Source organism: Vanessa cardui, chromosome 21, assembly GCF_905220365.1.
Source record: "Vanessa cardui chromosome 21, ilVanCard2.1, whole genome shotgun sequence".
NCBI lineage: Eukaryota > Metazoa > Arthropoda > Insecta > Lepidoptera > Nymphalidae > Vanessa > Vanessa cardui.
Genome location: NC_061143.1, coordinates 6,404,810 through 6,423,067, shown reverse-complemented (window position 1 = coordinate 6,423,067; position 18,258 = coordinate 6,404,810). Strand labels below are relative to the sequence as shown.

The window sequence follows — 18,258 nt, the reverse complement described above, 5'->3', positions numbered from 1 at the left end:
CTGTTTGTTACCAGTGGCGGTGCAAGATCGAATTTGAATGTGGGCAAGAATTTACGAGGCCCTTCTTTTTTTTCAAAATTCGAGCGCGAGGCCCTTTGTACCACGAGGCCTTATGCCGCCATTTTGCATTAGGACATTTGTTACTTCTTTGCCTTTGCATGTTACATATTTTCTTTGAACTCTCAGTTGACCTTGAAATACTCTTATTGATGTTTGAAACATCGAAGAAAAATATCTAACATTAGGAACGTTTTATTCAAACTTTACATAATTGTCGCACTCCAATTACACTTTTAAAATTTACCACTTTAGAGATATTAAACTGACGGGTTTTAAAACGGAAAAAAATGCTTTTTGAATTGACAATCGCACCAGAGTAAAATAGCAATATTTACTTACGTTGTTCATAAAATGCTGAAATAGTCCTTATTCCGTAGTTGGATAGGGTGCAAAGGATTTCGATGATAGCTTCCTCGTCAGTTCCGATCCCCGCGACTGCGTCATGCAACTCCTTAGCGTAGAAGTGTGGGAGGGGAGTCATGAGAGCTATTATCACGTTCTCGAGGTTACCGCCGAGTTCGCTCTTGAGTTCACTGATGAGGTCCTATTAAAAAAGAATACTTGAATTTGACTACAACCTTTTTGAACGTGTTATAAAATAACTACATAATCTGTATTTGTTTACATACATAATTTTCATGGATATATTTTGATAGTATTATTATTATAAATATAAAAGGATGGTTTTAGAATCTGTATTAACGATTAAAAATTTTATCAAACAAATCAATAAGGCCTCATTGTCTGGATTAGATATCCGAGTTAGATCAGAATAATTATTAATATTCAAGAATTGTAATAGTTCATACTATTATTATATTAGTAACTCTAATGGAATGGTCTAGAAGGTAGTACCGGTATGTTTTGTATTATCTTCTACTAGTAGGTTTATGTAAATAAGAGACTATTATTAGATTAGTCATAACAGCATCGCGCGCATAATTTAAATTACTATTAAAGAGAAACCGGAGAACAGAATGATAATACATATTTACCAATAAACAATGATATTCTAGTAATCAGAGTCATTAACGCGCAAAAAGTGAAGATTAGAAAACGTCTTAATTGAGACGTTTGCCTTTAGTCGTTTTCATCATAATTATGCCAGTAATACGTTATAACACATAATAATTATGTAGTAATACGTTTTGCGTAATTGAAACATCTAGTTATCCCTTTTACTTATTGTTATTATCAAGCTATCCTTTTTACTTGTAACGAAATGTAAAATAAACGGTCCCCGGCGCGGCACACATTTTTCTGTTGTTTAGTATGGGTATAACATATCTGTTTATTAGAATATCATTGCCAATAAAAGTATAACTATGTGAGTACGAATTCATTAATGAAAGTAGAAATTGTCTATGGGATTACGACTACATATTATAAAATAGAGTACCCCTCCGCTTTCGTCTATCCAACCGCGTCTTTCATTTAATAAAGTGGATGTAAAATCATTTCGTAAGTGGATGAAATATGAATACACGCGAATGAGTAAACGATCATTAGTAACAGCCTTTTTCACTTCACATTTCATTTCAATTTACTCACATCTCACCTTACATTTCGTCATAGCGAATCACAAGCACGCATGTAATGGGTTTAAAGATATTAACCACTCTTAATATCAAAAACGCGCTGCCATAAATGACCTTGATAACAAAGATGTTTTTTATAACATACCTAACTAGTTTAATCATGCAAAAGAGTTTTTATGACGTTCGACTGAGAAAATCGGTAAAATCGACCTTTAAAAGACCTTTTTATAATAAGGCATATTCTGATCGATAAACTGCTTTCCTATCGATTGGAAACACAACGATTGTATGTTTTTTCGATGTGTTATCTTTTTAAAATTTTGATTGGTCATTAAACCTTTTTTTATTCGGTCACAAATAGAACAAAAATGTATAAAATGAACATACTTATTATAATTAGTGATATAATATGACTTTTACTGTATGCGTTAATTATTCCCAACTGTTATCGTTTCATGTATATTTTTATGATAAGGCTATATTGTTGAAACGATGGTTAATATACATATTTAAACACTTTACTTATCGGTTAAGTTTTTATAAATATATTTAGTTTAGGAGAATACTTTAGACTGAATTTATAGGGATGGGTTGCCCTGTTATATTATTATCAGTATTCTCGACACTCTTTCCGTTAGATTAGAATACTTCATATAAAATATAACCAGGCTAATAATATGTGCGAGGTATCATTAAAAAAAATGAAAAATTAGACAAACCGTGAAATCAATTAGTACTGGATGTTAAAAAAACCTTGTGCGCATATATCAGGAAACAGAAATACTTTTATTGTGAGCCACGCAATGATGTTGTAGTAAACAGATATACAGTCATTAACGAGCAAAAAGACTAGAAAACGTCCTAATTGGGACGTTTGCCTTTAGTTGTTTTACGGAGTAATACGTTATAATACATCATAATTACGTAGTAATACGTTTTGCGTAATTAAAACATCTAGTTATCCCTTTTACTTATTGTTTTTATCAAGCTATCCTTTTTGCTTGTAACGAAAAGTAAAATAAACGGTCCCTAAACGGTATAACATATCTGTTTATTAGAATATCATTGGAGCCACGGTTTAAAACGCCTCGATTTCTTTAATGACAAGATAATTATAATAATGACATCTGAAGTCATTACACCTTTTGCAAACTTGTAAAGTGTCGGCTGTGACAACTTGACAAGTATGTAAACAATGATAAGATTACGATATCGAGCGAAGAAAATAACTAGCAGTGTCATATATGACCCCAAAATGATTCAAGTTAGACTAATAAATAACAGATCTTTTTATTTTTTTACCCATAAAAGCACGTACCGTTCCGTATAAGGATTATAAATTTTTATTTATGGGGATGCGGTATCGGTTGAGGAACCCAAAATGTTGCGGAACTTTCGCATTATGAGGAAGCGGAAGAGGAATCCTCAGCAACCTTATTATAAAGTACGTAGGATATAAGTAGGATTTTTTTAGTTCGTGTGTTTTCATACAGTCTAAATTGCTTTATATATCTGAAGTGTATTTGTAGATAAAACTAAAATGCAAGGAGTGGCAAACCAATGGCATGGGACAAGCCATAATAAGTCTAATCGTGTCTTCCCCATTAGCGAAATTAGCTGTGCCCTTTCGTCACAAACAAAAGTAAAAAAAAGTTTGTTGTCATTTGTGGTTTATTCAAGAAAGCGTAACAGACGGACAGATTTACTTTCTCATTTATAATAGTAAAGATTATTTGGTTTTGTGTGTGGTATAAAATATACGCTAGCAAATATTTTTATTACATAGTTAAAATATATATGCGACAGTGAAACTGGTTTTTAAGGGGACTACATGAGCTAAATGCAAGTTTTAAAATGCCAAAAAGTATATAATCCAATGCAATAAACCAAATGAAAAAAATATATGTTAATCTTCAGGATAGATGCTAGTTATACATTGTGTTGAAAACATGATGTAATTAATTTGGTACGATAGAAAAAAATCGCAAAGTTACCTCTAAAAAAGTCTTTTTTTGTTTTTTAACTACACTTATATACCTTCAATAATTTTGGTCTTTTATCAGATTATTCTACAAACAATATACTAAAAATTTATTATCCTAATTATTTAGTAAAATCAATAGATTTTTTTTAAATCAGATTTTCTTATTTTCGACCAAAATGCGTAAGCATGTGTGCGTGAGCGCCTCGTACAGACACTGCCGGCCGAGGCCTGTTGCTATACAGACGTGTCGCTCTTTTCACCGCATCGTTGCGAATAAAATCTCGTAGATTTTATTTTTGTGTAATTTTAATTGTAAATTAATTGTCGAATATTATTCTTTTATGTAAATAAATATATTAAGTTAAAATAGTCTAGTTGTAGTTAGCCATTTATTTTTTGGTTAAGTTATTTTTTATAAAGTTTAATTTTGTAAACATGGGAAATAAAGTACAATCTGTGCAGAAAACTAAAAAACGTTCATATAAATTAAAAAGCCGAACATATGAAAGATAATATGAAAAGGTAAGAGTATTTAATTAGTAAACATATATATATATATATATATATATATATATATATATATATATATATATATATATATATACATCCTACAACCTATTTGGCGTCATGCACGTGGTGCATCATTACGACGTCCCCCAGTTCCCCTTACTTTACTTAAAATTTCTTAATGAATATTGCTTAGTTTTTTGAATTCCAGCCCCTTGGGATACGTCGTTTTCCGATAAAAAAAGATTTCGCGATATTCGTCTTTCAGTTATGCCCAAACATTTTTGAACCCACAACCATGGTGATACATTTTAGCCATCCTAGATATATTGATCATAGTTTACCTATGGCATCGATTATTTAGCGTCCTCACAGAATGGACTGTATTTGGGAGTGCGACGTTGCCAACTTTATGTTTACTGTCTCTTTCTTTTCCTGTCGCTTTTCTGTACTAAACAGTTTCAACGTTTATTTTGTTCGAATATTCGTAAGGTTTATAAATATACGGATGCCCAATATGTAAATACGTAGCTTTTGCTTCCTATCTTTGATTACGCCGACGACTGGTATCCAGATTTCACGGAGGATCAGCGAAAAACTTAAGCGACTTTAAAATTTCTATATTAGATTCATTTTTATATTTGCGCAAATATGATCATGTCTCTCATTTTCGCTCTTAGCTCACGTGGCTGCCCATAAAACTGATATCCTGTCTCTATCATATTACTTTGTTGTTATATTTGTTTTTAAATAATAAATAAATAAATCTTCGGTGTTTTGTTATTAAGCCCCGACGCAAAAAGAGGGGTATTATAAGTTTGACGTGTCTGTCTGTCTGTCTGTGGCATCATAGCTCCCGAACGAATGAACCGATTTCAATTTAGTTTGTTTTTGTATTATAGGTGTTTTACGGGCGAGTGTTCTTAGACATGTTTGATGAAAATCGGTTTAGCCGTTTAAAAGTTATGGGGGGTTAAAGTGGGGAAGAAGAACCGAATGTCTGCAAACGCTCAAGTGGGGTATAAAATGAAAGGTTATGACTTGTACATCATACACAACATTAGTAAATAAATAAAATTATAAGAAAAAAAATAATAATTAAGAAACAAAAAATATTAATTAGTAAGTAGAATAAAAAAGAATAAGATGGACCTTAAAATGTAATCTTAACTTATATGTTTTAAATCGACAAGAACCTATGTATTTACAATTTAACCAGAGATATCATAAGGATGTTTACCTTTAACCGAGATGGCAGTGGTTAGAACGCGTGCATCTTAACCGATGATTGCGGTTTCAAACCCAGGCAAGTACCGCTGATTCATGTGCTTAATTTGTCTTTCTAATTCATCTCGTGCTCAGCGGTGAAGGAAAACATCGTGAGGAAACCTGCATGTGACAAATTTCAAAAAGAAATTCTGCCACATGTGTATTCCACCAACCCGCATTGGAACAGCGTGGTGGAACATGTTCCAAACCTTCTCCTCAAAGGGAGAGGAGACCTTTGGCCCAGCAGTGGGAATTAACAAGCTGATGTTGTTGTGGTTACCTTTAAAAAGTATAAAATAAAAAAATTCAGAAACCCCGCCACAAAAAGCATAAGCTACCTTTAAAAAGTAAAAAATAATAAAAGAAAATTAATCCTAAAGTACCTATATGCGGAACGCGTAAATGCATTTCCTCCTAGTAAAACGAAAAAAGAGCGGTCCCCCAACACGAAGTTTTTTTTTTAATATTAATACATACTTATACATATAGGTACTTTAGGATTATTTTTCTTTTATTATTTTTTACTTTTTAAAGGTAGCTTATGGTTTTTGTGGCCAGGGATTCTGAAATTTTTAATTAAATTTTTTGTCCTGTATGTCATAAAAAAATCTACCTATCAAATTTCATATTTAAATTAACAAAATTATTGTATTAACTATGAAATGAATTTACTGGGAGCAGTGCTTTCATCTTACAGTTACAGTAGCTTGCAGCCACACAGTACCACCTCAAATAATACCGTATGCATCAAGATCGCCATCGATCGGCTATTGGGCGTCCGTATATAGTTATTGGACGTCCGTATATAGCTATTGGTCGTCCGTATATAGCTATTGGGCGTCCGGATACAGTTATCGGGCGTCCGTATATAGCTATTGGACGTCCGTATATAGCTATTGGTCGTCCGTATTTAGCTATTGGGCGTCCGGATACAGCTATCGGGCGTCCGTATATAGCTATTGGGAGTCCGTATATAGCTATTGGGCATCCGCACATGGTTTTTGGGGTGCGGACAAAGTACAAAGATTCCGCTGGTTCGTTTACACCAAATAATAAAAACTATTAATCACAGATAACAGAAGACTTAACAGTACAGATACCAATATATCATCACGATTCATATAAAGGTTGCAGAAACTTCCACCCCTTTTCACGAAATCATTCTCTAAGGCAGTAACCCCTTAGGGGATGATTTCGTGGATGAAAACTATCCTTTGTCTGTACTATCTTCATACTACATTTAATTTAAAACGGTTTAGCATATATAGATTGCCTATAGAAACTTACAGCAGTTTAAGCGTGAAAAGATAACAGACAGGCAGACATACTTTATATTATAAGTTTGAATTATTATCTATTTATGAATAAATTCAGTCACTGCTCGAATGTTCGTATCTATACGCGTGACAGATTCAGTAAGATTATTATTACATAATTATAAAAAGATTCACATTATTTATTATATGTTTTTATTAATACTGTAATAATAATATCTAGCTTTAAAATATTTTTGAATTGTATATTAATAAAATTGCTATTCAATAAGAAGGTACTTTGACTTTTCTATTACATATTTATATTTATATTCATATCATTATTTGTAATTACGTGATTTATAGTGAGGTATATAAGTGATGGAAGCTCCTAAATCCTTATAGAGGACTCTTTTCCCTGTATCAGCGAGATGTTACAATTTAAGGTATGATATAATTTTATGATAGAGTATAATGCTTTTTAAATTATTGATATATTGATAAATATATGAATATATACAATTGTTTATTGCAATTATCTAGATACAAAATTAGCATTTAGGTGTTCAGTTTTGGTGTAATTAATAAAAAAACAATGTTACGATTACTAGATCTACTAGAATGGTAAAATAAATATTAATTGTTATTCATATAATCATTTATTGAGTTATATTGAAATATAAACATTTTTTTAAATATCTTGATATATTAAACACCATAAAAAATCTAACACGAAAAAGACTTATGAAGTGTAGGAGAGTGCAATAAAAGTTTATAAAATAATTTTTAGATTATTGTACTGAGTCGTAGAACAAAAGTTGTTAATAATGTTAGTAATCTACTCGTGTGAAGTTATGAAGGTTTTAAAATAACCCTGTATATCAGCGAAAGTCTCCAATCGTCACTTAAACTTTTGAATAAATATTTTGTATGTATACTTTAATTTTAAGCCAGTCCTTGTTATGAAAAAGTGTAGGATATTTATTTTTTAATTCGTCACATTCAGCTCGTTTGGGAGGTTTTTTATACTTAATGTGGTCTTTAAAATATTGTGTTACGACGTTTTTTTGTTCAGTTGTCCAAGGAACAAGTGTTCTCTTTTTTTTTGCAGATGTCTTGTGGCTTATTTCTTGGGAAGGAGCAGCAATTGGCTCATCTCTAATCAAACTACTATGTTGCGATGGACCTGCTTCTTCCAATTCAAAATCAACAACTTCCTGATTATCTATCTCGTTTCCTGTGATTTCTTCATCTAAGTTTAATTCAATCTCATCTAAAGCTTTTCCTTGATATTGATCTGCTTTCCCATCTTCCATCAATAGTAATAGTTTAGAAATCTTAGCAGTCTGATATATGTCACTAGGTAACCTGTAATTATTTTTATGTACACTCAGGGTGTGACCCATAAAAGTAGCTAGTTGTTCGAGGTCTGATTCAGTCATAGTAAATAACTGGGTCATTGTTGCTAAATGTTTTCTCAGTCGCGTGGATGTTAAAGCCTTATAATTTTTAGCACCACTTGCTTTTGCATATTTTTCTAAAATTTTGTACCCACAAACAGTTGATCCGCCTGCCTTTACAAATAACAAATTAATATCATCTGCAACATACATGTGTCTGACTGATAATATTTTTTTTAAATCTTCTTGGACTTCAGTACTAAACAGTACTGGCACCCCTCTTCCTCTTTTACCACGGATCACTATTCTTTTTAATTTACTTATTAATATTCTTTCAGTCGTAGTTAGAACTTTGTCAAATTCTTCATATTGCTTGCTGTCGTTGCCATGATCATTATAATCACTTAATTTTAATCGTTGTAATTCGCCGGGCCGACGCCTATTCAATAGAAGAACGCGACAATATGTAGATTCCACCAAGTTATTGAAAGCTTCAATGTTCGTTTTTCCTTCGGATTGCGTTAAACTATCGGATGAATGTTTTGACATGCCACAAAGATAATCTTTGAATAATTTTAAATCAGCAGCAAGTGGCACCATAGTGGTTTTATTCCACTTCTTCACATTCAGGTCATCAGCAGCTTGGCTGGAAATATCAAACTTCCAATTCTCCTCAATTAATTTTGATAGTGTTTTTAAATCTGCTTGAACAGAAGCCGTTTGAACTGAGGCTTCTAATTTACAACTGTGCAATAAAGCTATACTACAACATTGTTTTATTGATGTAGCAATGTTCATGGCATATGTCGGTGCATCAAATGTTTGTGATGCGTTATTATATCGGGCTACGACTTTGGTTGCCTGTACTAAAGTGTCATAGTATTGTGGTTTTAATACTTGTTCGAGACTATTAATATCCGGTTTCAATTTATTTACTTCTACAAGCAATTTCGCTAACTCCCTCATCTTACGTGAAACAACAGTTATAAAATGTTCCTCGCGATGTGTTCTCAAATACTGTGCTCCAAACATACAAATAAATTTATCTTTTTTAGCTACTAATGATATTTTGTCTGGTTTCATACGAGGAAATACGTTTTTCATTAGATTGTTGTCGACTTTCACGTAACGTACAAGAAAATTTTGTGCATCAACTTGTGCGTTGTTTGTAGAAGCAGCATTATCACATTTTTTTATATGTTTCCACAGTTGTTTCCTTGAATAAAAACCAAGACATTTAGAGCAAGGTAAATAGTCAGTCTTTTCAGAAAACCTACATTTCTTCACGGGTTTCAATGCAGTTTGCGAATTACTCACATAATTACCCTTTTTTCTTAAAGCGCTAAAAACTTGTTTACGTTTAAGGCTATTTTTGGGATGTGCTAATGCTGATTGTACTTCAGGTTCGGCGTAGTGGTTTCGAATCATATGTCGTGAAAAGTTTAAAATGAAATTTTCACAGTAGTAACAAAAATCTCTTTCTCTAATGCGTTTACTTTTCAAATTACTGTCTGATGTATTTTGATTTTCCAGCACTTCTGTTTCTATATTTTCTTTGTATGTTTCGTGATTATTTTCCGAATCTTGCCCTAAGCAATCTTCATTCAACGACACTTTTTCTTTTTCTGTTGGGTTTGCATCATCTAAATATTCGGTTTCCATTGATATTTCTTGGCCAGATTCTGACGTGGATTCATAAGATGATGGTTCATAATTCTTATCATTTGAAGATTTAGAAAAGTCAGAGTCATTGTCAAAGCATGGTACCGTCTCGTCTTGATTCCGGTCATCTGATATTATGCATAGGACTTCTAACGGAGGCTTTTTTATATCGTCTACACCTGAGACGTAAGTAGGCTTATTTAAAATTGTATTATCAGCAGGATCAAGGTGTCTTATAGGGCTTAAGATAGACGATTCAATTGCTTTTGGTGGAGTTTCGACATTATCAGTACTTAACAGGGAGGTGTAATTTTTCTCATTTTCTCTTCTGGGTCTAGCGTGATTCAAGGTAGTAGCAGGATCAACTGTTATTGGCTGAGGCTCGACATTATCACTACTTAAAAGGCAGGTGGGATTTTCCTCTACATTTTTAGAATCAGGTAAGCTAGCGTTGATCGAGATAGTAGGAAGATCCAGTGCTACTGGCGGAGGCACATCAGAAACAACTACACTTGAGATGTTAGTAGGGTCACTTGAGATTTTTTTTTCAGAATCCATAAGAAAATTATTCACAAAGGATTCAGATAATGTGTCAGATGATTTGCAAAAACTATGTATCTGAGAATCAGGTATGTCACTAAAAGACACATCCAAATAACTGTTAAGACCTGCTGCACTACAGGAAACACTTTCTTGATTCTGAGTAGAAAGAAATTCATAAGATTTTACGTTATGGCTAACATTTAAAGAAATGGAAGAATCATAAGGATTTTCATGGTTCTCAGTTAAAAGAGACGCATAGGAATTTGATATATGAGTAATATTTGAAGATATGGAACGATCAACAGTGTTATCAATAGACGCATTAAAGCCCGAGATATTGGTAATATTTGAAAGAATACAACGAGTAGAACTTGAAGGCTCGTCCACGTGTGCACTGACTGGGACAGTTGTTAACAAAGTATTATTTTTGTCACTTATATCTTGATCGATTGCTTGAACAGGCTTTGCATCTCTACTTGTTTTCTTATTACGTCCTCTATTTGTTTTTTTGGTACTGTTTCTTCTTTTTTCATCTGCAAAATAATAAAAATAATAATATCTTTAATTCGAACCTTAAAATTAAACCATAGTAGTGTTAGTAACAAAAAACTTATACATAATAGTGTTAGTAAACATTAACGTGCGGACAAAGTTTTTCAAAATCGGAGAGTTTTAGTTCTACTCTACTGTTGTCAGAATGCTATTGTGACTGTATCTCACCCTTCTCAGGCGCGAAATAATGCAAATTATTAATGATTTAGTCAAGTATCATATTTAATTTTCTGCGAAAAACTATTTATATTGAAAAAATCCTAGATAAAATAAAAATTCAAATTTCGACTATGACTAAGCCTTTGCCTTTAACTCTCCGGAGTTCATTGTCGTGAATTGTGGATTGAAATATCGTAGGATGTACGAGTATGTATGTTATATATAAATATACGGACGTCGAATTGGAACATAAAAGAGGAACTTGGGACGTCGTATTGATGCACGACATGGATGACACCAAAAAGATCGTAGGATTTATATAATATATACAGACGCCGAATTAATACATAAATCCCCGATAAATATTACATTTAAGTAATAATAATCTTTATGTTTCTTACAATTTATCGCAGAATAAGCTGAACGAATTAGAGTGAAGTATTGTATGGCAGTAGTTTACTCCTTTGACTAACATACAAATAGGTAGACTATTTTTATCCTGACGTTTTATAAGTGAATAGCATATTTAAGTATAATAGGTGCCTACATCTTTATACTTAAATGTACTTTGAAATACTATGAGCCGAGATGGCCTAGTGGGTAGAACGCGTGCATCTTAACCGATGATTGCGGGTTCAAACCCAGGCAAGAACCACTTAATATTCAGCAGAGAAGGAAACCATCATGAGGAAACCTGCATGTTTATAATTTTATAGAAATTCTGCCACATGTGTATTCCACCAACCCGCATTAGAACAGCGTGGCGGAATATTTTCCAAACCTCCTCCTCAAAGGGAGAGGAGGCCTTAGCCCAGCAGTGACAAATTTGCAGGCTGTTTTTGTTATTGTTGTTGTCCTTTAAAAATATTAATGTATTAGGTACTAACCTTTCTTTATTTAATTATTTAATTCGGCACATATTATACATTCATCAGTTGGATAGTGATCGTACAATAAATAGTTACAATTATGACAGAAAGAGACACTATTCTCTAACCACCAAATGATGTTTAATTTGTTGTTCATGTCGACAATTATATGTTTATGTTTTCCAAAAGAACTTGAATTCACTCTACAAATTAAACACTTATCCCGCAATATGAAATGAGTTGAATACCATGGCCACTTTAATTCCTTTTTTAAAATATATTTTAAGTAATTCTTGTTCAAAAATCTGTCAATATCAGCAAAGATAACCATTTTGTTAGATAAATCTAATAATTTAATTCGGTAGGTACGTTTTAAGAAAATTGTATTTTATAGGGTGTGATTAGATACCGACACAATAACAGCGTAAATCGAACTGACGTTCTATAAGGCGTTTAAATAGAAAAACTCTAGTCCCCATTCATAAAAAAATAAAGAAACATTTAAACGCTTGATTTTGTTTTGTCTCATTTTGACATTTGCGAAACAATTGATGTAAGAAAGTGACAATATGAGTAATCAAATGTTTATAAGAGATCATACATATACCGATCCTTAAACTTAGATACAGAAAATAAAACATACCTGTAGTAAAGCCTGTAGCCAAAGTATTTTCTTCGACTAATTTTAAGATTTTTCTACCACGAAGTCCTCGAGAATTCATCTTCAAAGCAAAACTCAACAAGTTCCAATGCACGTGAATTTATTTGCACACACTGATGTAAATAATCATCAACAACAATCAAGCGCCGAATATTATGCAACGTGTACGTACATGTAACAGATTTAATGAACGAGTTGGCAACGTCGCAATTGTGGACGTCAAATACGCGAATCCGTAGTCAGGAATTCCCCTAGATATACAGTGCGCGATATACGCGCTGCGGCAGCGCCTCACCTGCGCGGTGATTTCTTCGGGAACTTTTCAATATTTTATTTCAACTATTTTAGCGACTTTTAGCTTCCGTCGATTTTTGTACTACGGCTAGCTAGGATGAATAGGACCTCAGTGCCACCGGCTAAAAAAGTGGCGTCCGGTATACGGACGCCAAAAGCAGGTGGACGTCAGTTTAAATGCATTTTCGCCTTCAGTGGACGGCCAATTGTTTGCGGGATAAATATATATATATATATATATATATATATATATATATATATATATATATATATATATATATATATATATATATATTTTATAAATAATGATTATTGGAAACATTTATTAAAAACAATGCAATTAGTTCGCATAGAATCAGATTTTTCGACAGAATTCTTACAGTCACCATGGAGTATTTGGTCAATCCAAGCAAGTCCAAGAAGAATGTGCGGGTTCGATCCCCGCACTCTGAACTAAAATTTTATTATTTTTAATGGACTATATATATATATATATATATATTTTTTTTAATTATTAAAATTTAATTCCTAACAACTATGCATTTATTTTTTCAGAATTAAGAAAATCGAAAAAAAATAACACGGAAGCTATTTCTATTACATTAGAGTTTAATTTTATCAATTTTGTTTATAATAGGAAATATAGTTATGTATGGATGAAATTTAATAATAAAAAAAAAAAATAAATACAAATTAGCACATCACATGAATATTTAGTGGTGCTTGCCTGGGTTTGAACCCGCAATAAGATGCGCGCGTTCTACCCACTGGGCCATCTTGAAATATGTAATTGTTGTGAACCAAAGAACTAAAATATTTAGAAGTGTCATATACGTAATTAAATATTTTTTAAAGATTGGAAATAGTATCAATTGAAAAATTTTAGCTCGTAGCTTCAGTGAAGGTGGGTGAAATATTGATTGTAAGTATCCAAGATATTTTAATAACGAGCGACGACGAACGAATAATTAAAAAAAATATTTTAATAAAAAAATTGAAACGAAATTTATTTGTTTTTTTGTTAAACCAAAAATAAATAAAAATATTTGAATTTAATTGAATCAGTTTTATTTCAAATATCAGTCAAAAACAATACAAATAATTCTAATATCCAAACTATTTTTATGAGATTTATGACTAAACCCACTGTGATTGACCGAGTTAACCAATAATTCTACTAAACCGACTTGACGATATTATTTTTATAGTAACTTTTTGATGCTGACTTTTTTAACTTAATTTTTTTTCTTTGTGTACCGATATTAGAAAAACGAACAAACTCTACGCTTTTTGTCAGTTCGAACAGTTCCAATTTTATTTAATAAATCGCTTAACAAACTTACAAAATTTAAAAATAGGTACGATTTAATATTTAGTATTACAACTAATTGAATTGATACAGTAAAAATTAAAGAAAAAAATGTTTAAAGTAACTATTTTTTGTACATAAAATAATAATAATTTAAGTTTAATTAATTCAGTTTAATTTTATCATAATTTTTTAAATGACACAAAGAAATTAAAATAATTCTGTTGTCCTGTCTATTTTTATGAAATCTATGATTGATAGAATTGATAGAATTGACTTCGCTTCGCTTTCGCTCGGCGCGGCGCGCGGCGGTTCGGCGCCATCTGTTGGAATATTCAGGCGTAACCTCGCCGCCTCGCTAAGCGTAGTGCGCGCGGGGACATGCCGTTTTTGTCGTTAGTGTAAGTGTGTGCGCGTGATTCTCAAGGGCAATTAGCTCCTGTAGTCCCCTTAAACGTCTTAAAAAATAAGGCAGTTAAATGTTTGACGTGCGTTTTTGTCGTTTTACGTTGAGATTAATCACAACGATCAAGACTCCGAGTCCAAACAATGCCCCAAACTATTATCGTAGCAAGTCTGACTCAGTACTTAGTCAATGAGGAAAAATTATCAAGGCCAATATATTTGTAGCCTTTGAACAAATATCATTGTTACTAATATATATTCTGAGATACCTTACAATGAATTTTTATTCATGCCATGTTTTACTTTACAAACAGCCAGGTAAACTAGACCCAAATATATATAGAGTAGATAATATTATAACGCACTTAAGGCACACAACTGTGTATGGCACACATTTAAATGTCCGTCTGCATACTAAAAAATTAACTAATATATCATAAATATTCCTTTAAAATTATTATTATTTATTCTTCTACGTAACAGTAGGTAGTTTGGCAAATGGGTCACCATACAGAAATGGTCACCACCAAGTGACGGATTTACAAATCTTTTGCAACATTTATGATTTGTGTTCTATCGTTCTCATTGCATCGATTTTTTCCCGTTATTAGTATGGTTATAAACTAGGTGATATTTCAGCCAGTTACTAGATACAAGTATACGGATTACGCACGTTATGTGTATGCATATAATTATAAGTTGTTTTTTTTTTTTTAATTCTGTTAGATAATAACAAATTTGGACTAAATCTGCTGCCCTAGGTCCTTAGCCTATTGGTAAATCCGCCACTGTCACCACCGTCCCAATATTAACACTAAGATACACTAATGCACTACTAAACTTATTTACTGTGTCAATTGTGTCCGTTTCACTGGCTTACCCATTTTCAAACCTGAACACAATAATATTAAGTACCTATAGCTGGGTAGGTCCCACACTTTAATCACATTCTACAACACTATGTGATCAAAGAAAGGGTAAGTACCAAACGTACCTGCACAGTCGGGCTTGTACAAAGCACCACGAAGTAAATAAAAGTTGTTTGTTAATAAATACATAAGTTGTGATTAATCTTAAATGTATTGCAACTGCTATGATTGTCAATGTTCCAGTTGCGTGTTTTAACCCTATTTTGCAAAGCGATCATCTCCATCCGCTATCGGACAAAATGATTCATCAATTAAAGCAGACTATAAGAAAATTGACTCAATTGTAGTCTCGTTAAGGTATTTTCTTAAAAGTATTATGTTTGATGTGATTTCACATTTACCGATACGAGAACGGTATCGAGTTCCGATACATTAACGGCTAATGAACGAAACATGAATGAAATATTTATCGATTTTGATATTATATAACACTGAGCTAGAAAAACAAAGTATAAAAATATTTACAGGTTTATTTATCTGTATTATAAAATGTTCATTCAATTCTACCAAAATATCGTAATTTTTTTAATAAATTTTTTATTTTTATTTAACTTCATGGTTTGTTATATTATATTAAACTCATAAGTGATATAGGAAATATATTTCATTTTGTATGTTGTTATTCTATTTTATTGGTTATTATCTGCATTGCAGGTTTCAAGTGTTTAGTTGCGCTTATGTAGGTAGCATAGCTTTGAATGTAGGTCTTTCCGTTCATTGACTTACCGCGAGAGTGTTTTACTAACCAACCACATATTTCTCAGAAAGTAAAATATTCGCTACGAAAAATTTGCTCATATAACAATACTGAAGTGTGAAATTATTTATGTAACACCAAAACCAATTAAAAGTATAACAGTGGGTATCTTATTCGTCGAAATCGACACGTCTACTAAATCTTAAATTAATCAGAGGTATACGCTAAACGGAAGTTTAACTAAAAACCGACCATTAATGTATAATCTTAAATTCTTATTTTAAAATATTCTCAAGTAAGCTCTTACAAGCCACCATTTTACAAAATTAAATTTCTCGGAAACATCTCTAGTTTATTATGAGTCATAAAAATTGTAAGTGTAGGTAAACTTAGCACAATAATTTCATTCATAGTAGATTTTGGCAATACTTGTTAAAGTTACCATTACAAAAAAATAGTAGCCCTAAATATGTGAGGTGATATCCGATCCGGCATATAATGCCCATGTAATCCAATCAACTATGCAGTATACAACGGAAGTTTTCTGAGGCATAAACAAATAAAAAAAATGTAATAGTCGATCAGCGACGACAATTACTATTTGTTACATAAAAAAAAACTCGTATATAACTTATTGAATGTTTGCAGGTCATGAAATAAAACATTACAAACAAATCATAATCAAAATAAGTTTACCAGTTTGGTTTGCGTTGAAACCATAATCGTAAACCATACCATGGAGTAAATGAGGTAATTGACCTTTAAAATATTATAAAAATTACCTTTCCGTAATTAGTTTTGAAGGTTTCAGCGATTTCTAAACGCTGGACGATACCACGGCGGCAGAGGACGTCGATGATGGCCTTCTCGTCGGTACCGAAGCCTTTCATGGCCTTGCGGAGCGTCTCCGCATCGGCGGCCGCCTCGAAAGGTTCCGCGGGGTAAACCGTGGGAGTACACTATAAAAAAAAAGATTTGTATCTCTATTAAGTACTATACTTACATAATATATTCCGGCTTTATTACATAATATATGCACATCATTGCGTGAACTCTTAATCTAATTACTACTAGTACTTTTGCTAATAGTAAGTTTTTTTATTATTAATTTTATGGAAGCGCGTCATTTTTTGAAAAATAAAAGTTATTCTTGAACTAATATGATTGGTGTGCAAAATTCTAATAAAAATCTTAGCAGGTTTTATTTCAGCCGTGCTGAAAGTGAGTTAATTTTATTTTATTGTTTGTTTCTTTTATTGTATCTGTTAAGTCTTACGTGTTATCAAATAAATTTGCAGCTAAGGTGACTTGGAGATAATTTTGTTTAAATAATTCCTGTTTTATTTAATTGACTTGTTAAGTAAAAATAGGATATTTAAAAGCATTTGTCCTACATATTTGGTATATGTTTATGCATTATGTTATATTACTATAAGGAATACCGTTCAAAGTATAAAAGTTTTACATCCATCTATATGGCATTGATTTGGCAGATTTGGAAGTAAGAAAATAATTTTAAAACAAATTTAACCACACGCTACACTAACTAAAACCTGTAAGTATATTTCCCCTCTATATTTAAATTGTTTACCCATTAGTTCTCTTAATAAAACCCGCTTTAGCGGTAACCTTGCCCCGAAAAGATGACATCATCTCATAAGAATCGATACCACTATAGATTGTTCACATCCACAATGTAGGAGGAAACTTACCTTGTACGGGTAATACTGTTGTCCGCTCATGATGTCTTCTATAACAAAAAATAAGTATAGGTAATAACGCGAAAACTTCAAAACCAAACACTGGAACGCATTTACGCTATACAAACTAAAAATAAACTACAATCACGATTCACGCGAACCGGCTTTTTCGTTTTGCAAACAGAATTGTAAGTTATCAATATTTATGTGAAAAAAAATGAAAACTACAGCGACACATGATTTATTGTTATTATTAACTGAAATATACTATGTATTTTAATGAGAAATTGAATTAAAAATACATACTTTTAATTTAATCAGCGACACACCCAACCAAGACACTAGTGAATTCCGAAATAAACACCGCCGAACACGTCGCTAGTCGAGAACTCTCGGAGAGGTCGGGCGGAATCGTAATCGTGGCGTTTTTGTTCGCCCTCTCACTCACTGCAATAGATAAGGGCTTG

General features: G+C 32.2%; 1 protein-coding gene across 4 annotated transcripts in view; it reads right to left on the bottom strand.

Moving 5' to 3' along the window:
• The window catches only part of LOC124538697 (annexin B9), a 26,805-nt gene extending 8,547 nt beyond the window's left edge, over positions 1–18,258 (bottom strand). For 2 of the 4 annotated variants that reach the window (XM_047115837.1, XM_047115838.1), the window contains exons 1-4: positions 18,098–18,175; positions 17,804–17,841; positions 16,874–17,050; positions 400–604 (exon numbers count right to left, since the gene is read on the bottom strand). In XM_047115837.1, coding sequence (XP_046971793.1) covers positions 400–604; positions 16,874–17,050; positions 17,804–17,833 — 412 coding nt within the window. In that variant the 5' untranslated portion in view covers positions 17,834–17,841; positions 18,098–18,175. Of the gene's footprint in view, positions 1–399; positions 605–16,873; positions 17,051–17,803; positions 17,842–18,097 lie in introns of all 4 variants that reach the window. The other 2 variants (XM_047115840.1, XM_047115839.1) reach the window with 2 other exon arrangements.